Here is a 27,974-nt window from a genome sequence, read left to right as displayed (position 1 = left end):
TATTGAGTGAAATCGAAAGAACCATTTTCTATTGAATATTCATAATATGAAAAAGTGTTATCAAATTTTTTCTTGTTTAATTTTTAGTTTTTGGATATCTCTGTGTGGCTGTTTTGTCTAAGTTTCCTCATCATTTTATTGAAATCATCTATTTTTCATTATCTTGAATGTTATGGTTTCTCTTTTGGAACATGATGAAATTTGTTTCTTTTTATGTGGTTTTATCATTTCCTTAGTATCTCAAATTAAAATTCAAAATGTTGATTTTATGTTATATAATAAATTATAATGAGCATAATATATAGAACGAATTGAACTGAAACAAATTTTGAAAAAAATATATATCTAAGCACTACGTATAAGGTATAATAACCTAAAAATCAACTCAATTATGGATTTTATAAATGCATAAATCATAATTTATATAAGTGAAGCACAATAATGACAAATAATTATTAATTTAAAATATTTGTGACTTACTCATCAAAATATTATCAAAACTAATGAAATAATAATATTGATAATGAAATATAACCTCTAATATTCAATTTAAATATTATTTAACCTCTTACAAAACTTTTTTACCTTTTGCTTTTAGAATTATATATCATAGATAAATTAATTTTCATATACATTAATTAATGAATAAATTTTTAAAAAGTACATAATTTATATTTTTCATTAAGCATTCAATTACGAGGTGAATAAATTCTTTAAAAAATATTTGCTTTTAAAATTTATTTTCAATCATTTTTAGACGGTTGAAAATTTTTCTCATGAACCACGTGAAAAGTGCGAAAGACAGTTCAATATTTCTAATGAAATTTTCAGCCGATTGACAATCTAAACAACAAGATATAGTTCGAAATATAAAGACTTGTGAAAAATAAAGACATGAGAATTTTATGGATGTTCGGAGAAAAATACTCATACGTCACCCCTTCTTCCTCTGTATAAAGGATTCTACTAAAAGACTTTAGTTTTACAAAATTTTTTGCAACAACCCACTCCAATCAGTACTTATCATACTGCCTGTTTTGGAGCTCTTAGTGATCACTTTACACTTATGGATTTTTAGAACTTTCAGTTCACCAGACACCACTATTAATCAAATAACTCAAAAGATTATTGATGTAAGTAAACAATTTGTTTTAGTAGCACGAATTTGATCATTGAATGATCAGATAACTTTCTGTTGAGTGCGTGCTTGATGAGCGATACATATATGATCTTTGATTGCGCTCAAACTCTTTAAGTATGCAGGCTTGAAGATAATCACACTGTTGAAAGCTTGATGATTATGTATCGCGTTGATGTTTTTCTTACATACTTCCAGCTCTTCTTATATAAGTTGTCATTCCAACGATCGGAAGGAGATGAGTAACGTTAACATGTAATACTTCCAGCTCTACTTATTTTTATGTGCTTAGTAATTGTATATGTATGTCCATTGGACATTTCAAATTATATGTTTTCTATGATCCATTTTTTAATATCAAATAAGTCGTAGTATTGAACATTTGAAATCATTTGTTTTTTAAGTTTTGCAGTTGTATCATAGACAAATTATATGCAATATTTCTGTCACTTATTTTGTTGTTGATTTTTTTCTTAAAATTTCATAAATAGTATATATATATATATATATATAAATTAAAAATTATAAATCAAAAGATCACATAATACCAAATTTTATGTATTGAATTTATAAATTTTTCTAAGATATAATTTTTTTTAAAAAATTGCTTCTATTATCCATTTTCAAATATCAAATAAAATGGTCATAAAATATGTGAGACGATGAAACTAATTGTTTTAAAATTTTGCCTTAAATTTATATATTATGATAGTTGATTTTAGAACTGAAGCCAAGAAAAGATTTTAGTTCTGATTTTGGTTTCACTGTTTTTGAAAACCATGGTCGGGTTTAACTTTAGACCCTTACGCCTAAATCTTAAATATTCTTAGTAGATGTTTTCAATACTGCCAAATTTTGTTTATTTAATTTATAAATTTGTCTGATATATAATTTTTTTTTAAAAAAATTCTACTAAAATCTTTAAATTTCTTATTATAGCTAACTCTCTGAATTTTTCTATGAGATTCATATTTTATGATATTATTAATATATTAACATTCATAATTATTGATATAAATTCTACTAAATAATTTATTAAACTCTTTACTTTCAATTCTTAGTTAAAAAATCATAAAATATATTAATATTAAATTTCATATTAATATATTATTATATACTTATCATCTTATAGTATTATTGCATATATAATTATTTTTTCTTATGTCTTCTTGTGATATTATAATTTATTACTTAATTAGAAACTACACTAAAATATAATTACAAAATTGCATTAAAATCATAAAATCACATGTAGATAAAAAATTAAAATGGTAAAATATTTAAAGGTAGTATAAAGATAGATTATTTGAGAAATTTAATATAGGAGTTACATTTTATTCTTAAAGTGATATAAATTACTACAATCAATATATATTGTAGTGATAATTCATTAGCATTTTTTAGACTACTAATTATATATTATGTGGAGTAATTAAGCTACTAATTAATTATATATTAGGTGGAATAAATTAAAAATTTTGATATTTCATTTTTATTATTACAACAATTAGAAATTCACATATATATATCTTTATTGAATTCTTGGATTTGTATTGATAAGGACTTAAAAGACAAATGTTTTGGTTATAGGTATAGATTAATATTAATAATTAATTAAAATCTATAAATTAATGAAGAGCTTAAAAGACAAATCACAATTCTAATGAGGACTTAAAAGACAAATGTTTTGGTTATAGGTACAGATTAATATTAATAATTAATTAAAATCTATAAATTAATGAAGGGCTTAAAAGACAAATCACAATTCTAAAAAGATTGGCTCTTTTATATAGGTAATAGATTAATATTAATAATTAAGATTCATATTTTATGATATTATTAATATATTAACATTCATAATTATTGATATAAATTCTACTAGATAATTTATTAAACTCTTTACTTTCAATTCTTAATTAAAAAATCATAAAATATATTAGTATTAAATTTCATATTAATATATTATTATATACTTATCATCTTATAGTATTATTGCATATATAATTATTTTTTCTTATATCTTCTTGTGATATTATAATTTATTACTTAATTAGAAACTACACTAAAATATAATTACAAAATTGCATTAAAATCATAAAATCACATGTAGATAAAAAATTAAAAGGGTAAAATATTTAAAGGTAGTATAAAGATATATTATTTGAGAAATTTAATATAGGAATTACATTTTATTCTTGAAGTGATATAAATTACTATAATCAATATATATTGTAGTGATAATTCATTAGCATTTGTTAGACTACTAATTATATATTATGTGGAGTAATTAGGCTACTAATTAATTATATATTAGGTGAAATAAATTAAAAATTTTGATATTTCATTTTTATTATTACAACAATTAGAAATTCACATATATATATATATATCTTTATTGAATTCTTGGATTTGTATTGATAAGGACTTAAAAGACAAATGTTTTGGTTATAGGTATAGATTAATATTAATAATTAATTAAAATCTATAAATTAATGAAGGGCTTAAAAGACAAATCACAATTCTAATGAGGACTTAGAAGACAAATGTTTTGGTTATAGATACAAATTAATATTAATAATTAATTAAAATCTATAAATTAAAGAAGAGCTTAAAAGACAAATCACAATTCTAAAAAGATCGACTCTTTTATATAGGTAATAGATTAATATTAATAATTAATTAAAATCTATAATAAATTAATGAAGGGCTTAAAAGACAAATCACAATTCTAAAAAGATTGGCTCTTTTATATAGGTAATAATAGAAATAGATAGACCAATTGATTTAACTACTTTCAAATTTTCTATTAAAGTTTTATTTAACAAACATCGATGGTTAGACGTTGAATCTTCACTTTTCAATAGTATTCTTTTATTAGAGTCTTTTATTAGAGTAATACTTGGGAGAAGATAGTTGGGATTTGGGAAGGACAATTAGAAATTGATTGAAGCTCCATTTTATATTTTTAATATGAAAAAACTTATGTGAGACCGTCTCACGGGTCGTATTTTGTGATATGAATATTTTATTTAGGTCATTCATGAAAAAACATTACTTTTTATGCTAATATTATTACTTTTTATTGTGAATATCTGTAGGATTGATCCGTCTCACAGATAAATATTCGTGAGACCATCTCACCACCAACATATTATTTTAATATTAAACATTTGAATTTAATTTATGCACAGAACAAGCCCGTAAAAACTAATATTAAATTCATAGTGGGCCCCATGAACAAGAATCTAATCCCCACTTTATCCCATATTATTATTATTTATTTGGTGAATTAGTATGACTTCAACCCCTAAAATAACATGATTTCTTGACTGACTTCGCTAGACTTTCTTGAATATAATTTTACGTGCTTTAAAAAAAAAAGGTTTCGTTTTTATTTTTAATGATAAGTAGCACATTTCTGAAAAACTCGCTTAATTTGATTTATAATTTGAATGAAACGTCGCCCATAGCCCTTATATGTAATATTTTATGATTAATGTAGCGTAATGCACTTGTTTAGGAATAATCTACTTGGACAAGAAAGGTGCGCACTCCTATTACCGGTAAATTAGTGTTGTCTGAATTACTAATTTATGGTGGTTGTGCTGTTTTAATTATATTATATGAACTTGAGCAAACCAAAGGCAAAGAACAAGGCAAGCTATTGCAAGTGCCTTTCATTTAATAGATTGAATTATTTATTGTATGGTGAAAAAATATATCCTTCGGAATGAGACATACATTGAAACATGATGAAAAACTCAGCATGAACGAGGTCATGATTTGTATTAAGTCTGGATTATTGCTGCATGCGATGAAAACAAATTAATATATCCATTCTTGTCTATATTAGTGAGCAATACACATATGCCTGTTGTTGCTTCTTTTTTTTTTTTGGTGGTGCTACATGTTTTGATCATATAAGACACTTGAAGTTAATCCATTTGAACTATAGCAGGTTGTTCGCCGTCGACGATGAAATTTTTTACTTGTTTGAAGGATCACTAGACAACTTAGGAAGTCTGAAGCAAGAGTATGGTCTTGCAAAATCAGAAAATGAGGCGCTAGCTGTTAATGATTGAGGCGTACCTACCAGGCATCTGGTGATGGAGCGCCTTATCCTCCAAACCTTGTTGTCTGTCACATTTACGAGAACTTTACCTTCAAAGTTTTTGACAAATCCAGTACTTCAACTTTATTCGTGGCTACTGTGAGCAATCAAAACATTCCAATCACATCGTTTCAAAAACTCTTATTTAATTAAATGATCTCGAGAATATATATAAGTTGGTGGTATGGTGGTAGGAATAATAGACCAAGATTCCTCTCAACTGGGGAATCACTGCGGATGATTCCGATTTGCTCAACGATGCTTGTGGAAAGTCACTTGCTTCTTTTCCACAAGGCGAGATCTCAATATATGGCATATTTGTTACCTCAGAATAAAAATTAGGCAAGATCATTTGTTTTATTTGGAAATGGTCATTCAGTAAACATTTCTGAATGGTGTGATTAAAATAGCAACTCAGTGCAACTAAAAATATGTACTAAACTATTTCCTATTCAGCCATAAACGAATACGACGTTTCTTGGTTGATCAGGATGTTTCTTTCCTACGGCGGTCGGTGAACTTCAATGTTATGAGAACCCAAAACATAAGATCATCGTAGTTCCGGCGAAAGATGAAGAAATATGGGGGTGGGGGGGTGTAAAATTCATGGTAAAGGATGTTCTGGGACATTGTTTTCAATTCTGTTGTGTGGATTTTGTTAAACCGTTTTAGTTAATTTTTGTGTAGTCCCCATTTAGTTCGATCTTTGCTTATCAACGGGTGCTTCATCTATTACATTTCATGTTCTGCCGTTTTTGCCGGAATACATTTCTGAATGTGTTTCACATAAATATGAAAAATTCTTAAATTTTGAATATAGTAATGCATAATTAATTAATTAACTAAACATATAACAAAACGTAAGAACGTAGAACACAAAAAATTTTGTGAGACGAATATTTTATTTAAATCATTCATAAAAAAATATTAATGTTTAACGTAAATAGTAGCATTATTCATCTGCCTCACGCAAATGAAAATTGATCCATTATGGTTCTTCTTTTTCCACGATAACGAATGGAGATTTATTGAAGAAGAAAAAGATTTCTGTAGACTGTTGCGTTGGCCAGTGACCAGTCCTCGTCCATACTGACTAACGAGACTTTTTTTTCCCAAATTTAGAATTTTAGATCCTCAATTACTACCCCCTTTACTGTTCTAATAATAATAATTAACATTAAATTAGGTTTTGAATTATTAAAACTAAGTGTATTAATTATGAGGCAATGCCAGTCAAACAGAGCAGAGACATGTTCTCTAAAACATAAAGTTTTCATTTGAAAATGATTATGCAACGACTACCTACACTTCCAATTTTGCAATTCTTTATCAAAATGTGATTAATCACATGATTTTTATTGAAATATTAAAAATGTTAATTAAAAAATATGGTAAATGAAATTATAAATAAAGTTAAACGATATTTAAAATAAAAATAAGAGAATTTGAAAGTGTGAGTATTAGAAAGTTGTTGAACAGATTTAGGATATTCAAAAACTTGCGTGAGACGGTTTTATGGGTCGTATTTTGTGAGACGGATCTCTTATTTGGGTCATCCATAAAAAATATTATTTTTTATGCTAAGAGTATTACTTTTTATTGTGAATATTGATAGAGTTGACCCGTCTCACAGATAAAGATTCGTGAGACCGTATCATAAGAGACATACTCTTTTAGGATGATAACAGAGATAAATTCTTTTAAAAAATGAATTTTTAACTTTTAATTTGTCAGTGATTTGAACACAACGTAAACATCTTACAGAAGTTTATTGCTACGGATGCCATAATCACCAAGGCACCATTAGAATTTAAATATAAGAAAATAATATATAGATAAATAAAATTGATATTATATTTTTTAAATAATTAATAAAATGTTAGTAATATTGTTTATTAAGAGTAGTATTATAATTTAAATTCAATAATTTAATCAATATAAATTAAATAAATAATTGATAAATAAATAATATGGTAAAGTAAATATAAGACATGACGTATTGATTACTGGAAACTTTGCTACGTCTTCTAACGCCGCGTCACCAGTAGTTTTCCTTATATTAGGCAAAGGCAAAGGCAAAGGCATTTCACTCAGAAATGGCGTTTCTCCGATGGTGGTTCCTCCTCTCTCTGTTCCTCCACTCCATTCTTCTCGCAAGAAGCGATGGTAAATGCTCTACTGCTTTTCCAGCTTACCCATCTTCTTGAATATCCAAGACACAATTTGTTTTGCTTTGACTTTAATTCTTGGATTTGGGTTGTAGTGTTCTGCTTGTTGCTTTCATAATGTTATGATTTTAGGCCAAATGGGTGTCTTGTTATCAACTTTTATCGACAACTTTGTGGTTTCATTTTTGGGATTGAAGGTCTGTTTTTGTTAGCAGATTAGTTTTTGATTTTGTCGAACATGTTCTCTTATGTTGTCTGGTTTCGTCAGTTTCTCCTGGCTAGTTTTGTTTCTCGTAAGGGCTCGCGTTTTTAGCGGTTGAGCTAGTATGGCATTTTAGGTACAAATATTGTTAAGTAGAATTTATTACAGTAACGCATTTTGAACCAAATGGACAGAGGAAAGATCAAGAAATTGTAGAGTTAACTGTTTCATCTCTGTTGCCTTTTGGTTTAAAGATCTTGCCGAAGTATGTCTAAATGGGGGCTACGAATCTGATATCGAAATCAGATCGATGAAAAATCTTCGTCTTTGACTTTTAATATAGATTTTTAGGTGATAACTCGATCTTTATTATTCCTTCCGCAGATGATGACGACAATCTTTTTCGAGCGATCAACCAGTACAGAACATCCTTAAACTTGACGATATTAACCAAGAATGAACGAGCTGAATGCCTGGGCAGTGAAGTTGCAGATCAATTCAAGAACCAACCTTGCACCAACACCACAGGTCCGAACACGGTACCAGGCACCGAACCTCAGTACACTGACTTTCCAAACCTTCTTACAAAATGCCGGTTAAATGTCACCACTACAAGAGATGGACAGATTCTGCCTGCTTGTGTTCCCAACCTCGATCCAAGTCTTGTCATATCAAATTTCACGAAATCGCAATACACACGCTATTTAAATGATTCCACGTTCACTGGCATCGGCATCGGTTCTGAAGGTAACTGGATAGTTGTCATTTTGACTACAAGCACACCTGATGGGAGTTACTCTGTGGGAACTAATTCGAACAACAGTGGAGCGTCCAGCCTTGCTTCTATCAGCTATTTTGTGGCTTTATTTGCAGCATTTTTTGTGTTACACTGAGTGGAGTCGATCATTTGAGGTTGACAAATCTAGTTTATTTTCCTTTTGGCCATGTATCTAGTTAAATAAAGTCAAAAGTTCTTTTGTGTCTTAAGAAACCGATTCTGCAGTTTAAAGTCTTGACAGGATATGAAATATTGGCGAAAGCTTGTTATAAAGCTAACCATGCATTGATGTGTTGCGCACATTTTGCAATATGTTGGTCTCTCCACTCTTCGGCTCTTCTTGTCGTATAAAAATATCTTCCTTTTCTGGCAAGTTTCTTCCATTAATGACACTTTTGTAATCTCGTCTATAGCATTATTTGGATAAAATTTTATTACTGCCCAAGTTCCAGAAACGGGACAATTTACAACTCATAGGCAATAGCATAATAAGTTGTGCATATTTGTTTAAAGGCTCATTCCTAACCTTATTTGTGCAAAATTATGTCACAATAACACAATCATGTGTACAACTAAGTTTATAAACGGAAATTGTTTCGAGTTTATCGGACTCACCAAGAGGCATTACGATATTTTGAGTTCATTGGACTAACCATGCTGATGCTACTTTCAAGAGCTTTTTAACCTCGGTTTAGTTGTCAACAAGAACCTCCTTATTGCAATCATTAGGACCCATGTTGTTTTTGAGATCTTCTCCTTTATCATCAAAAGCAGAGCGGAGCTTAGGACAGTCTTCAGCATTTGAGCCTGTAGCCCTTTGAAGAAACCGAGTAACCCTTCTTTTTCCCAAATGGAGTAAAAAGTTCCAGACACTGTCTTACAGGATTTAAGTTGAGCGTTACCCTCATCATTTTCATCTGACTTGGCTGACTGTATCATCACCTTGCATCTGTTCAGAATTGAAAACTTAACTTCACCAAAATGCTAAGTCAACTAAACAAGCAAGATAAATTCACGGTTTCGATTACCTTATAGCTGGGTAGGTTATACAGGTAGCAATGCATTTCGAAACTGCACCCACCACAAACGCAGAAAATGCAGAAAGAGTCTCTGGAGTTGATAGACCGCCTCTTTGTTCGCTCATTCTGTTCTTTAATAGTCTCTGCTTCAACTGATCAAACACAGTATACTGTATGGTATTGTAATTTCCATTAAAATTGATTGTCAATGATAATTAGTAATCGACTTTCAGAAATGGAACTCTAAAAGAACAAGTATCAACCTGTATGGAAGGATTTGTTGTAAGAAGAAGAGAGATTCCTAGACCCTCAAATGCCTCGCTCCAAGTTCCATCAGAGAGGGACTTCCAAAGCCCTTTGGATTTCCCAAAATCACTTGTTTGCATTCTTGAGGATGCTGTATCAAGAGGCTGATCAATAAAACCATAATCAGGTCGATGACAGATATAATTAACACTCATAATCAACGTGAAATAAATAAACACTCATCATGCAACCAGAATGGTGCTGGCATTTTAGCAAAACGAAATAGGGGAATTCCGGACTTGCCTGTGTTACTATGGCCGTGCATGTGCCAGCAACGGCAGCAATTAGCAGATTTGCTGTAGTTCCTATTGACTTGGATCTGCTTTGTCTTATGTAGAGTCTCTTAAAGAAGCTATATCCATAGAAATAGACAAACTGTGAAATGAAAGCCTGCAAGTTCTTCGTTCCCAGGCCTTGATACAAGGAAAGTACTTGATGCCTGGAAACTGCTTCCCAGAAGACATCTGAAATATTCCTGTTAGAATGAGAATCATAAACTCAGGTAATTCAAGACAGCAGCTGTTTAGCTGAGGAATGACAGACAAGGGTACAATTTCAATTACAGAGCATGCAAGATCCGCAGGTGAGTATACAGACAAAGGTGTCACGCATTTACATTACAAACATACAGCGTTAAGCACAACACAAAGCTAGTAATAGGATGCCACAAAGATGTTATACATGAATCAGAAGGAAAATGAATGAAAGAATTTCTTTGTGATGAAATACTCGAGAAGACTTTATAAGTGACAACACCAAGCAAAAAAGAGCTTCTTTCATATTCGATAAATTAAGGTTGTGGTTTAGGGTTAAGACCTTGATAACAGGTGTGGAAGAATGCTTTTTTATTTTTGGTATCTGGAATGGGAATAATGGAGCTCGAGCTGGCCTTCTTTCCCACTTTGGGGTGAGTTTATACCACTACATCCCCAAAAGGTAGGCGCTTCGAGCACGATCAAGTTTGAAAAGTCGGAAGCTCTTCAAATTTTATGATGTTACCATGTCAGGTTGACATGAGTTTGTGCAACCTAAGCTACCCATCTCATCGAAACAACTCAATTCAAAAAATCACATTAGCATATCTAAAGTTTTGAAATCAGCACTGAGACAGCCCTTAAGTTAATCTACAATGAAATGCTGGCATGGAATATGCTGAAGTCTTATTCTGTTTAAATTTCAAACCTCATGAATCATAAATACTTGCAACAGTAAAAAGTCTGCATAATTTTAGCTTTCGCACCGTCTCTTTTGTGTCTTTTTTTGTGTCTATTTGAGCTCAAATCCCAATCCCCAATTCCCCATATCCAATCTATGATTGGAATCATAATCTTTCCAACACAAAAAGTTTTCTCATGGAACAAAAAAGGTAATGCCATGAAAAAGTTATTTACTTGAAGAAAATTCAAACAGTGTGCATCAACACAGTCTTTCCCCTTGATTTCATTCATCTGAGTAAACATGAAGAAAAGACACAGTTTCTCATTTCCAACTTATTCGGGGACGTAAAAACCAGATAACAAAAACACCTACTTAATTCAAACACACAAAATGTAACATCACCCACAAAAATTATGGAATCAAGCACACGAGAATCAAAAAACTATTTTCCCGATAACTAAACACGTCCCGTTCCCACCCCAAAAAGAGGCAGCATAATTCATGATAAGGATTTAAACACTACGTGACTTCTAATTTCCAATGTTTACCCAAAAAAAAAAAGCATACATGATAGCAATAGTTCCACAGTAGATGTATCACCAATAGCACGACGCAGAAAATTGTACTTAATTGCCGATAAATTAAAATTAGAAGAAAGCAAAAACCTGTATTTTTGGTGATGGTGAGCTCGATTTTCAGCTTGATATTTCGTCTTGCATGTGTCGAGAGGATACAAAATGGTGGTGCTGACTAGTGCACCCACAGCACCCGACGTCGCCTCCACTATAGACTCCAGATCCAAATCCATTGAAAAAACCAACCTTTTCACCCAATAAATAAAAAAATAAAAGCGATTGAAAAGCTAATTAATGATGAGAAACCGAAACGGTCCAAAGTTTAGATCAAGAAAATTGCCGCCTTTCCGGCGATCGCGCTCCTAACCACAGTAAAAAAACGCGTATAGAACAAAACTTCGAAAGTTAGTGCAATGGAGGCGGAGTCCGGCGGTGAAGTCCAATTGACCACGGCGGCCCGTGGTCGTAGTGGTTGGGTTCTTTATGACCGCCGCCGAGAAAGTAGTTGGGTAGTCGATGATCTTGGGGTTGGTAAATGAAAAAGGTGACGGTAGGACCAATGTCACCTTATATATTTATTTATTTGATTTTTAAATTTTTCCCATATGACTATTGTGAAATAAACCTAAAACATTTCAATTCTTATTTTTTTTTAACAAAAAATATTCAATTATTATTTCTGATTTACTATAAAAAGATTAAAAATATTGAATATTTCAACCAAAATTTATGTACTCAAGGTTGGTGGGTAAAAAACAGATAACGAACTAGTATGACATTTGTTATTTTACCTATTTCACTTGATATCATTTTATAAATTAATTTTGTGAGAAAATCATCCAACTCGATTCGATCTATTTAAAAAGTATGATTTTTTTATACTAAAAATGTTGTTTTTCATTATAAATATTGATGCCAAAAACTTGTGTGTGACGGTCTCACATGTCATATTTTGTAAGACGGATCTCTTATTTGGGTCATCCATGAAAAATTATTACTTTTATACTAAGAATATTACTTTTTATTGTGAATTTCAGTAGAGTTGACCCGTCTCACAGATAAAATTCGTGATATCGTCTCACAAGAGACTTACTCAATATTAATTGGAGCAACTCATTTCACATTACTTATCTCACATGGAAAACACCACAAACAAGCTTTAAAAAACAAATACCACTGAGATATAATTTATTTTCTATCATATGATTTAAATAATACTCTTAACAATATTTCTAACAAATAAAATAAAATGAAAAGCATTAAAAATGAATGCATGCATCATGAGAAAATACATACATATACAAACATATATGCGCTATGCATATATATACATAGTAAACACATATGTGTGTTACTAATTTTAATATTATGTGCATCGTACGAGTGAGATATTAATTTTATCATAAACACTTAGTGGGTATTTAATATTTCATTTAAGAAACAAAACATCACGTAATTTGTAAAGTTTTCCCAATTTTTTCAAAAGCATGTCCTATTTTTCCTATTCTATTTTGAAGTATTTTGGTATCCTATTTTATTTGTAATTTTCAAAGGAGCCCCATTAATATTGGGGCAATCAGACCACTATCTATTACAGGTGAGTCACATTTAGGCATTGAAATAAGTGGGGTGAGTGCAAAGAATGTATTCATTTGTTTAGGTTGTTTAGTTTGAGTTGATGTGATTTGTACATAAATAATATATTTATTATTAAAATATTTTAGTATGATATTGAACAACATTTGATAAAAGAATATATTTGGTTAAATATTAATTAAATTTGAGATAATATAAAAATTACAATTTCAATTTATCTTTTTTAAGAATTACTAAATATAATCTAAATAAAATAAAGATTTGAATGTTAATATTATAAATTTGAATTGAATGATCTTTTTTCGTGACTACGTGGAGAGAAACGCTTATCATCTTACTCAACACTTGTGGCCTCTTCGTTGTTAAAAAGAAATAGCAGATAATCCATCGACTAGTTCGTCGTCCATCATCACTAGTTTCTATAGTCATAAACGTAAATCGAAGTGAGTTTAATATTTCAGTTTTATGGTTTTTATTCCATATAAATTTTTTATTTGAGAATATATTTGATATAGCGATATATATAAGAAATTTTTTTCAGAAAAACTAGTGGTCGAGATAGAAGACATAATATTGATCCGAAGATAAAATTAAAACATAATTTATAGTTTCGTTAAGGATTTTTAGACAACAAGGACCGACTCAAAAAACATACACAAAAAATTGTAACCAAACATAATACTAGATTAGATTATTAAACAATTCAACCCTGTCATACACAACAACACATTTAGTATATTTAAAAGTGATAAAAATTTAGATTTTAGGAGCAAAGTTTTTCAATAAATAAAATAAATAAAAGAAAAAAAAGTTCAGGAAGTTGCCACCCAAAGAGCAAGCTTCAAATCACTGCACAATCCCTCACGTCCGTGCCCCCGTCTCCTTCCTTTGCACCTATTCAGCCCATGAAACTTATCCATTTCTCCATCAATTTCTTCCTTTTCTGATTCAGAACCATCGGTTTCCTCTTCATCCGCCACTTCGTCAGCGAATTCATAATCACTTTCTACTACTTTCTTCTCCTCTATCTTCTTCCGTGGAAGAGGAGGATGCAGATGTGGCCTAGGAAACAGAGCCAGCCCAGAGCCGTACCTCCCGTGAGGTGAGAGAGGCCATTGCCTCAGGGCCCAGCCATCACAGGGGCCCAAAAAAAATATTGGTATCATGTTGTTGAGGCATGCACCTAAATAATATTTACATTAGAGATTGACCTATTGAAAATATGATTAAATATGATGATTGTGTTAATCAAATTATGTAGAGCTAAAACAATAAAGCTACATGGCTCATTAATTAATTTTTTAAAAATTTTGTAGGCATAAAATAGTAATGTTTGTCCAATATATTTATTATTTTATCTTGTGTCAATTTATATGTTAAATTTTTATATTTTACTTGTCGATTATTTGGCTTCTTTTTTTGAATTTATGTAGTTGAACCCATTTCAAAAAATAAAATACAAAAAATTGTGATACTTATCTATTTTACCTATCTTTATTTTATATTTTCTTGAATAAAATATTATATTTATTATTTAAAACAAATAATATATTTTTACAATATTGATTCATTATATTTATCATTTTGTTATTTGATAGTTTATATCGATAAATTTCAATTTTAGCAACACATCTTACAATTTTTGTCAATTTCAATCTTTTTTCAATATAACTGTTCATATGACACAGCGTTACGTTATAGCTATGTTGATGTTGTAGCGCACGAAGAAAAAAATCACAAAGAGATAAATATATAACTCGTAAATTATATATTTTTTTATATATATTGTTTGATTATTTGCTTTACGGTTATTTATCACAACAAGATTTTTTTTTACCCGTGAATCACAGGCACGGCTATGAGACGGTCAATAACCATATCCTTCCTATGCCGCCACTCCTCTCCGCTTGCATGTGCGAATTCCGAGACGGTGCTTCCACTGCTTCAAGAACCAACCTTCCGCATTCTCTACGTTTGTGAACTTGCAAAGTATTGGAGCCACTCATTGTAGTCAGCGGCGGCGGAAAAATTTTTTGGCATTCTTGCTTGGATTCTTCTCCTCGTGATGCAGCTTTGTCAATGATGATTTCTTCTGCTGTTTCAATTTCTCGAGATCTACCCTTTTCTTAGACGATGCATGGATATTTCGTGAAAGGATGTGTGTAAAATTAAAGCTCCTGTTGTCAGCTGAATCACCGGGAGTTTTCCGGAGAAAGCGGCAGTCCCCGATTTCAAGATTCTATGTAAAACCATACCATGTCTTCTTTAATGTCGAATTTATTTATTGCGCAACACAATACGCGTATTTGAATGGATTCTAAATTTTTCAATTTAAATAAAGTAGAGACGTTGGAGTCAAAATTGTTATTTTCAATTTAATCAGTTTCATTAGCATTTAAATCCAATCGTAATTTTAGATATTAAAATCTAAAAAATATATTCACTTTCAAAACAATCATTTTTTCTTATTGTCATAGTCCTAAAATTTAAGACCGGGTCTCTTGTGAGACGATCTCACGAATCTTTATCCGTGAGACGGGTCAATCCTACCGATATTCATAATAAAAGGTAATACTCTTAGCATAAAAAGTAATACTTTTTCATTAATGATCCAAATAAGAGATATGTTTCACAAAATACGATCCGTGAGACCGTCTCACGTAGATTTTTACCAAATTTTTATAATGTATTTTTCGAAGCTATGATTTTTAAAATGGCACGAGAACAACAAAATTGAGGTCCTTGATACATAGAATTCTCGCATTGGGGGTGTAAAACGATAAAAAAGAAAGTTTTGGGGTTAAAGTATAATATTTATTTATGTTTGTTACAATCTGAGTTTAACAGTAATAACAAGAGTGACCATTTCAAAGCATCCTTCTCGGGGTTTTCCCCTCTACGGTAGTTGTTATTAGGTATGGCTGGTTGGTAAAAATACAATATAAAGTTCGAATTTTCCGATAATATAGAGCGTTGATTTTCTCTCTCACCTAGAAGATCATAGTGATTGATAATCCAATGGATAATCCGATGCAAGTCATCAACAGCAGCGCTTTGACGTCATCGCCGGGGGTGATTTTTGGGATAGTGATTCTTATGTTGCTTCTCATTATCATCCTGGTTCTCATCGCTTGCAGATTCAAGCCATGGCGTCGCTTCATCTCCTCCGCCGGTCGCCACCGGTCGAATATCACGATAAAGGTCTGATTTTTTTATTTGGTATGGTTTAGGTGTTTGTTTGTGAGTGGATAAATGTGATTTTGATTTGAACGTTGGGAGCTTTGGTCGTAAAGATATGTTTGATCGGTTTTCTGTTTTGGGATTTTAGGCGCTGTTTGCAAGTGCATGTTTTTGTGTTTGAGTGGGCCTTTCGGTTCTTGGTTTTATGAGGTAGATTATATTGTTTCTATTTTTTTTTTCTTTCAAATTTCATGTCTCCATTTTTCTCATTCTTGCAAAGTTTAGCTCCTTCTTGCTTGCTTTAGCAATCTTACTGGGGCTATTTTGTTTTGTGTTCTTATCCAATGCCACTTGGTTGTCGATGTTATGGAAGCTGATAGTCAAGTGCTTGCCATGTGGAGTATTCTTCGTTAGCGTTTTAGTTTATGTTCCTTAGACTCGAGTAAATAAAGCTTGTGCTACATATATCTATCTCGAAATATTCCTTTTACCTGGTTTAAGTTTCCATTTTTTATGGTTATTCCTCAAGTTTTGCAATGTTTTTGTAATGTACGTAGCTGCATAATCTACACTAGTATTTTATATTGAATTGTTATCCACCTTTCTCAAAAATTAAGTGTTTCAAATGGAAAATGATGCAATGCTGGCACCAAACATGGGAACATTTTTCTTTTTCTTTTTCTTTTTCATTGTTTCCCAATTTAGTTAAATTTGACGGTAACCTTTTAATGGTTATTTCGAGGTTTTTCACATGCATTAGTTGGTATTTTACGTTCTTTAGATGGTGATTTTTGATGATTGTGTTTGTCAATGACATGGAATGCTTGGCTTAGTTCGATGTAACACGTACCTGCAATGACTGTTTCATCTGAAAGCTGATAATTGTGTCTTTCCCCCCCTTTATTTTTCATGACTGTTATGCGCTTTACCTTTTCCACTACAGGTTGATGACATTGAGAGGCCGTTCGTTAACGGAGACCAGGATATTATTGAAAGCGAAGGCAGTGCATCTATCATTGGTGACTTTATTGACCCATCTGGTTGTCAAACTCAAGCTGGTTTCAGCCCACCAAATTATAATGCGGGGGAACCTAAACAAAGGCTTCCATCAACAACTTCTCACTTGACCCACAGTAATAGATGCTAACCATTTTATTTGGTATTTTAAGCTATAAATTATTGTAATTTTTTTTGTCCAATTATAGTCGTGTCAAGTTTTGCGTTCTTTTAGTAAAATTTCGAAGTTTCTTGTTGCTCTTTCCAGATGACAGCTTTGTTCTCAACATTCCAAATAATTCTGAGGATTCTTTTGTGGGTCATACGCTGAAGCTCCCAGTTCCCAATAAGTTTCCCGAAGAACTGATATATGGAAGAAGAGAGGATGTGAACTATAGCTCAAAACATGATCCAGATAAGATAACTTTCAGAGATTCTGTTCCCGCTTATACTGCAAATCAGAGTAATTTTCTCCTCACGAACTATATAATTTCCAATGTTCTCGGAGTGTTGTTGGCAGGATTTATAAAACACATGATCATGTTTTTCTCTTAGAAGTGCAGGAAGTACTATCACGCTGGAGGTAATTTCTGGGCCTTCTCGTGGTCTTCAGTATTCCGTACACTCGACGAATACATCCAAGCTCCCGGTGACTGTTGGAAGAGTTTTACCTTGTAATATATTGTTAAAGGACTCGGAAGTTTCTGGAAAGCACTCAATGATAAATTGGAATGCAAGTGTAAGCGTAGCTCTTTATTGTTGTATGTACTTGATTTTTATGCTATCTGCTTTCTGTATTTTGATAACGTGGCGCTGCTGCAGAAATTTAAATGGGAGCTCATTGACATGGGTAGCTTGAATGGCACACTCTTAAATTCCCAAGCAGTTCATCGCCCTCAATCTGGAAATAGACATTTGGGTACTCCATCTGAGCTTTCAACTGGAGATACAATAACTTTAGGCACAAGTTCAAAGATTCTTGTAAGTTGATGCAACCGTTTGCGCTTTGTAAGCTTGTCTGTGCTTTGTCTGTGAAACAATCTGTTTTGGAAATTTTTTTGATGTGGTCACGCATGATCCTTTATGGCAAATCAGGATTTGCTCCTGATTCTTTGTTTAGAATCTTGATGACTATGATAATGGTGTGTCCTGCTGCTATAAACTCATATGTCTCACTAGGCTTATTATATTTTCACATCTCCTTGAGCTGTCTTACTGTTTTGATGCCATTTTTTTTGTTCTGGAGGAAAAGATTAACCAGAAAAATCTTTTCTTTTGTGTCACCATGTTTATTATTCACCTTGGGCTGTTATAATATGAGGGTTCTACAATGACAGGCACTTAAAGCTCTGGCAGTAGTTTAATGATACAATTCAACATGAAGCTTTGAGAACTTAGCTTATTTTGTATTTTAATAAAGTTGGGAAAAACATAGATATGGAAGTGGAAGTTACACATCATCCTGGTATAGTTGTGGATGCCAAAGAGGGTGAGGATGTAGCATGTTAACAATGTCGTTATTCTATTTCATTTCCCTTCCACTTCCAGTTTGGCTGAAAGGTGACTGGATGAGGTAGAACTCAGAAAAAACTAAATTAACCTTGACTAAAACGTGTTAATCAGGTTAAAAGTCTATATTTTTAGTTGCTGAGATTTATATAACATGTCTTGGTCTATATTTAGTCGCTAGAACTTACGTAACATCTCTATTCTCAATGGATTTATCTCTTACTTTTCTTTTCCTGCCCTTTTGTTGTAAGTAGCAATCGAAACGTATGCCTGGCGGCCCTGGTCCTTCTGCAGTTTTGGCATTGCCATTAATGGCTCTGCTCTTTGTTTCCTGCTGCAGGTTCATATTACAACTCAAACAGATTCCAAGATTCCCTTCGGCATTGGTATAGCATCTGATCCCATGGCTATGCGTCGAGGAGCAAAAAAGTTGCCCATGGAAGATGTCTGCTATTACCAATGGCCTCTTCCTGGAACTTATCAGGTTTTGGGGTTATGTCTTATCTTATTGATTTATAGACATACCTGAATTAGCAATTTAGGTTTTTGCTTTACTTGTTGCAGTTTGGAATTTTTGGCATATGTGATGGTCATGGTGGAGCAGATGCTGCAACATCCGTTAGCAAGTAAATCCACTTTCTTTAACTTTGACTATCCTTTGCTACATGTGGAGAATCAGAAATAAACTTTGATTTGAATCGTGACTAGCACTATCATTAATATTGGATTATTTTATTTTATCTTTAATCAATTGCCGCTGTCAAAGTTGTTATCTACATGATCTACTTTTCTTTGAATGCCACTTTCTAGAAATCAGACTGTTTTCACAGCATTTGTATTGAAGCGGTTAAGCCTCTAACATTTAGCTAAGGACTAAAGTGAAGCGTTATTTGGTCTCCTGTACTAACCTTAGTGGGTGCTTTAGGTTGACACTGCATGCTTCATGTTGAATTCTTTTGATCATTCATGAATATGATTTCTAGTATTGGCCACATACTCTTATGGAAAACATATACTTACTTATCATTTATCACAGAATAATGCCTGAAGTAATTGCTGACATCTTGTCGGATTCGATTAGAAGAGAGAAGGTTTTATCACAATCTGATGCTTCTGATGTACTGAGAGAAGCATTTTACCAAACTGAATCACGCATTAATCATTACTATGAGGTTCTGCTCTGCATCTCTGGTTTTTACCCTTGTTCTACCATATTTTTCAGTTTCTTGAATTGTAACATTCCTAGATGTGCCATGTACATCACTGTTTTTTATCATGCTTTCTGATTGAATTACTGCAATTTAATTTGTCAAATGATGTCTATTTTTCCTAATATTATTAATAGTTCAGAGTTCAGACAAACGTATTAAAGATGAATGTGAACTTTATGAAAAGCCTTATTGACTGAATAATAGAATTGTGGGTGTACATTTCTTAGCTTGGTAAGATTTCAACTATTTGCTACAAAATGTTGTTTAACATTGTCTCCTTTCATTGTGATGATCTAGTTAGAAAGCAGAATGCTATTATTCATCAATATTATATCACTAATCGCTGGTTCAGCTAGGCCGCTACAATTGCATTTTTATAGGACCCTAAAATGGAATCTACCGTAGGTTCTGTAGTTTCCTTGTATACATCTTGTGACATATTTAAAGATATTAATTTTTTTGTGATATTAAAATTCTTTCAGGGTTGTACTGCAACAGTGCTACTGGCTTGGGCTGATAATCATGAAAATTTCCATGTACAATGTGCAAATGTTGGAGACTCAGCTTGCATCGTAAAGTAGGTGTTGATATTTAACATGCTTTCACCTTGTGCCACAGCCATCATGCTGTGTGGACTGAAAAATGATCTGGATAAATTAATGTATTATATTTTCACCTTGAGTTATTTATTGACTAAAGTACCCGGTTCAACCATAATCTGGCAGTGTTGGGGGAAAGCAGATAAATATGACGGAAGACCATAGAATAACCAGTTATTCTGAAAGACTCCGTGTGCAAGCAGCAGGAGCGCCTCTGAGAGATGGGGAATCACGAATATGCGGTGATAAAAGCCGACTTTTGGCAATAAAAAAGTTTTTATTTCTTCATCAAGTATATACTTACTTCCTGCTTTCCTGGATTGTTTCCATTCAGGACTAAATCTAGGCAGGATGCTTGGAGACAAATTTTTGAAGGAGCAGGATGCTCGCTTCAGTTCAAACCCCTACATAAGTGAAGCTGTGTACATAGACCAAACAAGCCAGGGCTTTGCTCTATTGTCTAGGTAATCTGCTGAAAGTTCAAGTCTTCTCATTTTTACCCCCAAACTCGTCTTGGATTATCTACTTCATTTTTATTTAATATTCAGATTTTTTTTATTGTCTCATTTTTATATTATATTCCTCAAGTGGAATGGTTTTTTTTTATCTCTCTGTTTCGTAGAGATAAGAACCAAGAGATTTCTTGTAACACGCAAAAAATCCCGTCAAGGAAATAAGTCTTTCTTTCTGTTTGGATACAAGTATTTTTTCAAAAGATTCTTGCTCATTTCTTGAGATCTTGAGATGTCCCCCGCTCATTTGGAAGGGCCTGCATGAAGCTAAAACTTTATATATATATATATATATATATATATATATTTTATGTAAACAATATATATATATTTTATGTAAACAATATATATATTCGAAGGAATTCTGTGTTGCTTTTGCACCTTTTTGACTGGGCAAATTCTTGGTTTGGATGTAGCGATGGCTTTTGGGATGTTGTTAGTACCAAGAAGGCGGTTCAGCTTGTGAATCAAGTAACTGAACAATTTTTCTTCAATATGTTTCTTAGTTTTTTAGTTCACAGTTTCTGAATCCTACTTCATCTATATTTTCCGACAGGCAATGGAGAGAAACGCCATGGACCGAGACAATACTGCAGAGAAGATAGCTAATTTTTTGTTAAGTGAGGCTCGAACGTTGCGTACAAAAGATAATACATCTATAATATTTGTAGATTTTAACAACGCAGACAAAATCCAATCTTGTAAACTTGATCCCTGAAAAGATTCAAAACTACTTTCATTTATACAAATTCTTTCACAGCCGCTTACTCCCTGTTTGATTGTCTCTGTCTCTGCTCATATTTTCACACACACACACACGCATATTCCCTAAAGCTTTAACCCGGGTTGTCGCTAATTGAACTTCCAATTTAAAATTGACTCTGATCAAATAAACAATTTCTTACAATTAACAAGCACCGACGTACCAAATTGGACGTTATCATACACTTCGTCTTTTGTTGACATGATCATTCAAGCAGTAAAGTTTTTAAAAAAATTGCTCTCGCTGGAGATTCCCAGATACAATTCTTGTCATTATAATTTAGGCAAATATTAATAATATTAAATTAAGAATAAACCTTTTTCCCTCAGAAAAATTTGATAAGGGTTAGTTTTATATTTGGTCTAGACTATATTGTTGTAATTAATTAATCCCTGCGTAAAATCTTTATTGAAATAACTTTTTTTTTTCAATAAACTAATATTAAAAATTCATGTAGTTAGATTTCATAATTTCTCTCTTGGTACGAAAATCCTCTCTTTTTTTTTCGAGGAACAAAAATCCTTTTTCTTGAGCTCAAATGAAAATGTATGTTCTTGTTCAAAAAATAAAAATAAAAGAAAATGCATATGGCGCCACATAGTTACAATATAGTTAAATTTCATGTGAATATTCTGAATTTTTTTATAAATATATATTTTTTAGATATATAGAACTACACTTTTTTATGCATTCTCTCTGCAATTATACAGCCAACACCCTCTTATTAAAATTCAAGAAACCAAAAAAAAAATTATATAAAATTAATTCTATTTAAAACACTTCTTTTAAAAATAAAACATAAAACTCGTTATAAAATGGTTAAATGTATGTATTTTTTTTACACAAATATAATGGTTTTTTACAATGAAAGATATATTATCATATTAATATTTTTAGGAAATTTTATGCTTTTAAATTTTTCATATTGACTAACTTTATATATATATATATATAAATTAAGTTTAATATTTAGTTGAATTTGGTGTAAGTAAGATTTGAATAATATCATTGATAATACTTGTTTAAGCTACAAGTTCAACGTTGGAAGTGAAACAAACTCCCAAGTTCACTCGGATAAATCAGGCCATTCATAATAATTATTGCGGACCCTCCTCCTCTACAAGACAAGATCTTGTCCTGTTTCTTCCACGAGGCGAAAATTTGTATAATTTCAGAAAAATCCCACAAACTTGGATCTCCATTCGCGCTGTCTGCTGGGACGTTGACTTGTTAAATCCTTGACAAATTCATGTCCAAATCAAAGTGACGAGCATCACTCTGACCTGGTGTAGTTGTTGCTTCCAGTTCCCGCGTTACCCGATGCATATATGATTCTTTATTTCCTCATCACCAACTTCATCTCTTTCTTGCAGAATTCACCAAACGAACTGACCAATTCCATTCCCATTCTGCGACTCCGCTAACGCTTTTCAACCCTTCGGCCTTTCCACCTTCTCCCCTCCCTCTGTCTCCAAAGATTTGATTTTTCTTGGTTTCTTTCTTTTTTTCATGTCGATATTTGCTTGTTTACTCTTCGTTTTATCTTCCCTGACCTACGTTTCCTTCTCTCAACCCCTTAGAGGTAAGTCGACGAAAAAGTAGCAAACCCTCGATTCAATTGTATTATTTTTTTTCTGGTTTTTGTTAGATTATTATGAATCCCTCATGAAATCTTGCCAAAATTTTATCGGGGTTTTTGATTTTCCTGATAAATTCCTAAACTTCGGAGTTTTCTTTAGGTGTTTGCAGGTTTGCTTTTTGATTGAATTTTGTTTAATTAATCTATTTGGATTGCACAGATTATTTGTTGATCGAGGCTCTTTTACTAATAAGATAAAATATATTTTTTCTATTATTTTGTGGTTTTCCCAGGTTTTCTTTAATTATCGAGTTTCACTTACTAATAGAAAACAAATTTTGGTGTTCTTCTTTGTTGCAGGTTTCTTAATTGATTGTGGCGCTTCTGTCAACTATAACTACAAAGGATTGGAATGGCAGCCAGACACGGCCTACATATCAACCGGAATTTCCAAGACTATAGCAGAACAAGTTCTAGTCCCAACTCTATCCACTGTGCGCACATTTCCTTCGAAGAACAACCTCTTCAAGAAATTCTGCTATGAAATTCCGGTTGATAGGACTCGGAAATACTTGGTCAGGACGTCATATTACTATGGCGGAGTGAACGGGAACGTTAATCCTCCTGTTTTTGATCAGATAGTTGATGGGACATTTTGGAGTGTGGTTAATACGACTGATGCGTATATAATAAATGGGAATTCGAGTTCTTATGAAGGGGTCTTCTTGCCCACGGGAAAGAATTTGAGCGTCTGTTTAGCTTCAAACACATACACTGATTCTGACCCTTTCATCTCTGCTCTAGAGGTTGTGCTTTTGATGGATCAGTTGTATAATTCAACAGATTTTAAAGCTTATTCTTTGAGTTTGGTAGCTAGACACAAGTTTGGGTATGATGGACCAAAAATTGAGTAAGTATTTGAGCTCCTTTTGCTATGGGTAGTCAAATTGGCTGATCTATGTATTCTGTTTCGTTATTTTTATTGAATTCATTCAAGACTTCATAGTTTAGGTTAATTTTGGAAGAAACTTGTTGAAAAATCTTCCCGCGTGATCATTTTCCTCTGTTCATGTCGTCTGTTCTCTTTTATTTAGGTTTTTTTGCAGTGCTAATTCTTCCATATTGTTTCTCTTTTTATTTTCGACCATTTCATAGATATCACGATTCAATGTGAATTCTGAAGTTGTTTACTTAGAAATGAAATGCGAAGAGTCCATAATGTGTGTTCTGATGGTTCTAAAATGCTTTCTGTTACTGGTCTGTACAAGAACTGTTTGTCATTGCATTCTTCAAGAGGCTCTTTCATTTATAGTTAACTTCAAGAATGCCAATGAGCAGGTATCCGGATGACCTATTTAATCGCTATTGGCAACCATTCGGAGAAAACACATTTCCGCCATCAAGTTTAGGGGAACTCGCTGTTTCTGGTATCTGGAACCTTCCTCCTGTAAAAGTGTTTCACTCATGGTTGTCAAAAAGCCCGTCAGAACCTTTAGTACTACCTTGGCCACCGGGAATCCTTCAAAGTGCAGAATATTATATTGCTCTTTACTTCGCAGATGATCAAACTTCTGTTTCAGGGAGCTCAAGAATGGTTGATATAACCATCAATGGTGTTACATATTACAATAACTTGAGTGTAACTCCAGCTGGTCTGGTTGTCTTTGCAAACCAGTGGCCTCTTTCTGGCATTACTAATTTAACTTTGACTGCGACTCTTGGGTCAAGTGCTGGCCCTCTAATTAATGCTGGAGAGGCTTTTCGATTGCTTCCTTCTGGAGGGAAAACGCTCCCACGTGATGGTATGAATCAGCTCTTAATTATCTATAACTTGGATGATTAGCGGGATTGCTTTTTAGCGTTGCCTACAATTTCTTCTTAGTTGGACCAAATTCTAGAATAGTGAAATTGATCTGATCATAATATTACAAATTATTTTAATTATGGTAGGTACATCACCATGGAAAATATTTTCCATGCTGATGATAAGTCAGTCTTTTTCACCTCCGCAAATGCTCCTACATTTTTAGAGTCTTGCACTTGACAACAGTTGTTTTATGGCTCTTTAAACGTTCCACTTGAATGAACCTCTTCAGACTAAAGGACTTGTATAAAATTTCTCAGGCATGGAGCTCTAGTATTACTGGCATTTTTTTCCTTAAACAGGAGAGGTGGCTAAGTAATTGATACTTTTGAATTTTTCCTCATGAAACTAAACACCGACCCTAAATCAGAGATGTGATTTAAGGTTTTCTTTTATTTTTCTCCTTTCAGTAATTGCAATGATAGACTTGAGAAATAGCTTCAAGCACCCTCCCGCTGATTGGAATGGTGATCCATGTTTACCCCCGAGATATTCATGGACTGGAGTAACTTGCACGGAAGGGCCTCGAATTCGTGTTGCCACCTTGTAAGTTGGACTTTATTATTTAATCTTCTTCAGGGGCAGAGATGAAACCGCCGAGTTGAGGAGTGGGCAAAACTAAATTTTCAAAACTAAAATTTTGTTCTTATTTATTTATGAAAAAATTAAAACTTCTGAGCAAAGAATGAAGTTTGAAGATGAACCCGAATGCTGTGCGTGCTCCCTATCTCAATTCACGTACCCATTCACTCATTGAAGCGCTCAAACCGCCTCTGGTATCATCTTGAGCAAATGACTCTAGCAGCTAACTTCTATTTCTCTATTGTCCTCAGAAACCTCACAAGCACGGGTCTTTCAGGGTCAATTTCTCCAAGTATATTTAGGATGACAGCGTTGACTAGCATGTGAGTTAAAAACAAAATATTCGAGTGCATTGAGTTGAATTGTTGAAGGATTATTCATTGATGGCTTCCTGTTATTAACAGATTGCTTGGAAATAATAGCCTGTCAGGGACTATTCCAGACCTCAGTTCATTGATCGGATTGGAAATTCTGTAAGTTAATGACTTCCATTTGCAACAAGGAACTGAAGTGCATTTGGGGGTTTTATCAACTCGGACAATCTTATTTCAATGTCACCTTTTTAAAAATATTTGGAATTAAATTTTTGTACGTGTTAATAATTTCCACCATTCAATTAGGCATTTGGAAGACAATAAACTGAGTGGAGTGATTCCTGAATCTCTGGGAACACTGACAAAATTACGTGAAGTGTAAGTATTATACTCAGAAGCATTCTGTGAAGTTGAAAGTCTCATGTTTCTTGCAGTAATGCATTATTCCTTTGTCAAAGTATTTATCTGCTTTTTTATTTGTATCGACCGTGATTTTTTTTCCTCGTACATTCACATGAAGCATGCATGGTGTAGGCTTTCAAAAATAATTTATGCATTTTGAGACTCTAAATTTCTGACAGGGGATCAGGAAATGTTATATCAATGAATCTTAGTAACCAACCCTCTAGTTCGTCAACATTACAATTTTACTCACCTTCATGTAGAGCTATGAATTGGTTGATGCAAATTCGATATATTCAGTCGAAATACAAATGCTTTATGCAAAGCAATCAGTGTGAGGCGACTCATAAGTTTGTAATACCTCCTGGTCTGTGGTTGTGTGAAAATTTACTAAATCTTAAACAATCCTTATGTACAATTTTCTTTTGAAAACTGTTACATAAGCCAGTAGAAGAAAATAGTCCTTGGGAGATTTTCCTGAGCTCATTCAAAAAATTTTGTTTTGAAAAACCTTGCTGATTCTTGTGCGGCCTAAGCTTTCCATTTATTATAAACAGTATCTGTATTTCTTTGTTTGAATAAAATTTGGCATTTCTAAAAAGCTTTGCATACCCATTCTAACATAGAATTGTATACTCGCAGCTTCCTGCAAAACAACAATCTGACAGGCCAAGTACCAAGCAACCTTGCAGGAAAACCAGGCTTGACACTCAGGTTGTTATTCGTTTAGATGTCAAAAATTTTTCCTTCGTTTTAATTTAATGGTTAAGACTTGAGTGATTGAATCAATATTTGTTGTTCAGGTATTCTGGAAACCCGTTTTTGACACCGCCCCAATTGTGAAGGAACATTCAAACCACTTCTATTTGGCCTTCTAACTTTATATTCGAGAATCAGTCAGGGTCGAGTTCTTCGCATTCAACTCCTGAAGAAAACCATATTCTTACTTCCTATTCTATATGCAATACAAGTGAATATTATTGTTTATGTAGTTAGATAAAAGTGTAATTGCTTTCTCTTTTGGTGTCAGCGGCGTGTGCATATTGATTTATTTTGATAGCAAACGTATTTTCGTGACATTTGTTTTTCCCATCATACTCTTTGGAATTGTATATGAGATCTAGCAACAACTTTTTTTTGTAATTTTGTTTTACACTTGAAGTAGGTGCATGAAACCACATATACAATTTCAGTTCACGATTCTTTTTGCCAAAAACATGTAATCTTGCCTTGATGATCAAGAATCCTTTAGATTTTGATTTATTTTGTTATGATGTTGGTAACATCTTTTGTAGTATTTTTCTGTCTTTTTTCACACTGTTCTTGGGTGTGCGCATTGTGTAAAACTCTCGGGCTTAATATCGTGCTAGGCAAGATCTATGCGAAGAGCGAACAAATAATATTTTCTCCTA

At 32.6% G+C, this 27,974-nt stretch overlaps 5 protein-coding genes and 1 pseudogene across 5 annotated transcripts; 4 read left to right on the top strand and 2 right to left on the bottom strand.

Annotated features, from left to right (window-relative positions):
• The first annotated feature begins 4,644 nt into the window (after positions 1 to 4,644).
• LOC142526106 (stem-specific protein TSJT1-like) lies at positions 4,645 to 8,723 on the top strand (annotated as a pseudogene).
• Positions 7,268 to 8,693, top strand: LOC142526650 (putative GPI-anchored protein At5g19250). Its single transcript, XM_075631172.1, has 2 exons — positions 7,268 to 7,415; positions 8,004 to 8,693. Exons 1-2 carry the CDS (start codon positions 7,346 to 7,348, stop codon positions 8,510 to 8,512), a joined length of 579 nt encoding a protein of 192 aa, XP_075487287.1. The 5' UTR covers positions 7,268 to 7,345; the 3' UTR covers positions 8,513 to 8,693.
• Positions 8,724 to 8,899: 176 nt separating the features above from the next.
• Positions 8,900 to 12,010, bottom strand: LOC142526649 (peroxisomal adenine nucleotide carrier 1-like). Its single transcript, XM_075631171.1, has 6 exons — positions 11,823 to 12,010; positions 11,546 to 11,701; positions 9,966 to 10,197; positions 9,680 to 9,826; positions 9,426 to 9,586; positions 8,900 to 9,346 (listed from the first exon to the last, which is right to left on the bottom strand). The coding sequence occupies exons 2-6, from the start codon at positions 11,686 to 11,688 to the stop codon at positions 9,067 to 9,069; spliced, it is 963 nt and encodes a 320-aa protein (XP_075487286.1). The 5' UTR covers positions 11,689 to 11,701; positions 11,823 to 12,010; the 3' UTR covers positions 8,900 to 9,066.
• Positions 12,011 to 13,863: 1,853 nt separating this feature from the next.
• LOC142526105 (uncharacterized) lies at positions 13,864 to 15,304 on the bottom strand. Its single transcript, XM_075630373.1, has 4 exons — positions 15,248 to 15,304; positions 14,917 to 15,171; positions 14,689 to 14,707; positions 13,864 to 14,234 (listed from the first exon to the last, which is right to left on the bottom strand). The coding sequence occupies exons 1-4, from the start codon at positions 15,302 to 15,304 to the stop codon at positions 13,864 to 13,866; spliced, it is 702 nt and encodes a 233-aa protein (XP_075486488.1).
• Positions 15,305 to 15,891: 587 nt separating this feature from the next.
• Positions 15,892 to 21,840, top strand: LOC142527611 (protein phosphatase 2C 70-like). Its single transcript, XM_075632454.1, has 13 exons — positions 15,892 to 16,252; positions 17,175 to 17,364; positions 17,496 to 17,690; positions 17,791 to 17,966; positions 18,050 to 18,208; positions 19,077 to 19,220; positions 19,301 to 19,362; positions 19,773 to 19,908; positions 20,430 to 20,524; positions 20,673 to 20,788; positions 20,881 to 21,010; positions 21,475 to 21,529; positions 21,615 to 21,840. Exons 1-13 carry the CDS (start codon positions 16,070 to 16,072, stop codon positions 21,774 to 21,776), a joined length of 1,803 nt encoding a protein of 600 aa, XP_075488569.1. The 5' UTR covers positions 15,892 to 16,069; the 3' UTR covers positions 21,777 to 21,840.
• Positions 21,841 to 22,931: 1,091 nt separating this feature from the next.
• LOC142527383 (putative LRR receptor-like serine/threonine-protein kinase At5g59680) lies at positions 22,932 to 27,775 on the top strand. The gene is made up of 9 exons (XM_075632163.1): positions 22,932 to 23,403; positions 23,761 to 24,310; positions 24,739 to 25,202; positions 25,675 to 25,810; positions 26,098 to 26,169; positions 26,251 to 26,319; positions 26,467 to 26,538; positions 27,205 to 27,276; positions 27,366 to 27,775. The coding sequence occupies exons 1-9, from the start codon at positions 23,331 to 23,333 to the stop codon at positions 27,403 to 27,405; spliced, it is 1,548 nt and encodes a 515-aa protein (XP_075488278.1). The 5' UTR covers positions 22,932 to 23,330; the 3' UTR covers positions 27,406 to 27,775.
• Positions 27,776 to 27,974: the final 199 nt, after the last annotated feature.

This window comes from Primulina tabacum, chromosome 15 (assembly GCF_025594145.1).
Source record: "Primulina tabacum isolate GXHZ01 chromosome 15, ASM2559414v2, whole genome shotgun sequence".
NCBI lineage: Eukaryota > Viridiplantae > Streptophyta > Magnoliopsida > Lamiales > Gesneriaceae > Primulina > Primulina tabacum.
Note: the sequence above shows the minus strand (reverse complement) of the source record. Positions and strands in the feature narration are given on the sequence as shown.

Bases quoted from the DNA above. Each gene is read 5' to 3' on its own strand.
- LOC142526650 (XM_075631172.1), top strand. From the start codon at position 7,346: ATGGCGTTTCTCCGATGGTGGTTCCTCCTCTCTCTGTTCCTCCACTCC. The intron at 7,416-8,003 runs GTAAATGCTCTA...TTCCTTCCGCAG, and splicing joins TCTTCTCGCAAGAAGCGATG to ATGATGACGACAATCTTTTT.
- LOC142526105 (XM_075630373.1), bottom strand. From the start codon at position 15,304: ATGGTTTTACATAGAATCTTGAAATCGGGGACTGCCGCTTTCTCCGGA. The intron at 15,172-15,247 runs GTGATTCAGCTG...GTCTAAGAAAAG, and splicing joins CTTTCTCCGGAAAACTCCCG to GGTAGATCTCGAGAAATTGA.
- LOC142527383 (XM_075632163.1), top strand. From the start codon at position 23,331: ATGTCGATATTTGCTTGTTTACTCTTCGTTTTATCTTCCCTGACCTAC. The intron at 23,404-23,760 runs GTAAGTCGACGA...TCTTTGTTGCAG, and splicing joins CTTCTCTCAACCCCTTAGAG to GTTTCTTAATTGATTGTGGC. The intron at 25,811-26,097 runs GTAAGTTGGACT...TATTGTCCTCAG, and splicing joins CGAATTCGTGTTGCCACCTT to AAACCTCACAAGCACGGGTC.
- LOC142526649 (XM_075631171.1), bottom strand. From the start codon at position 11,688: ATGGATTTGGATCTGGAGTCTATAGTGGAGGCGACGTCGGGTGCTGTG. The intron at 9,827-9,965 runs GCAAGTCCGGAA...TTTATTGATCAG, and splicing joins GCACGGCCATAGTAACACAG to CCTCTTGATACAGCATCCTC. The intron at 9,587-9,679 runs GTTGATACTTGT...AATACCATACAG, and splicing joins CAACAAATCCTTCCATACAG to TATACTGTGTTTGATCAGTT.
- LOC142527611 (XM_075632454.1), top strand. From the start codon at position 16,070: ATGGATAATCCGATGCAAGTCATCAACAGCAGCGCTTTGACGTCATCG. The intron at 17,365-17,495 runs GTAATAGATGCT...TGCTCTTTCCAG, and splicing joins AACTTCTCACTTGACCCACA to ATGACAGCTTTGTTCTCAAC. The intron at 17,691-17,790 runs GTAATTTTCTCC...TTAGAAGTGCAG, and splicing joins CGCTTATACTGCAAATCAGA to GAAGTACTATCACGCTGGAG.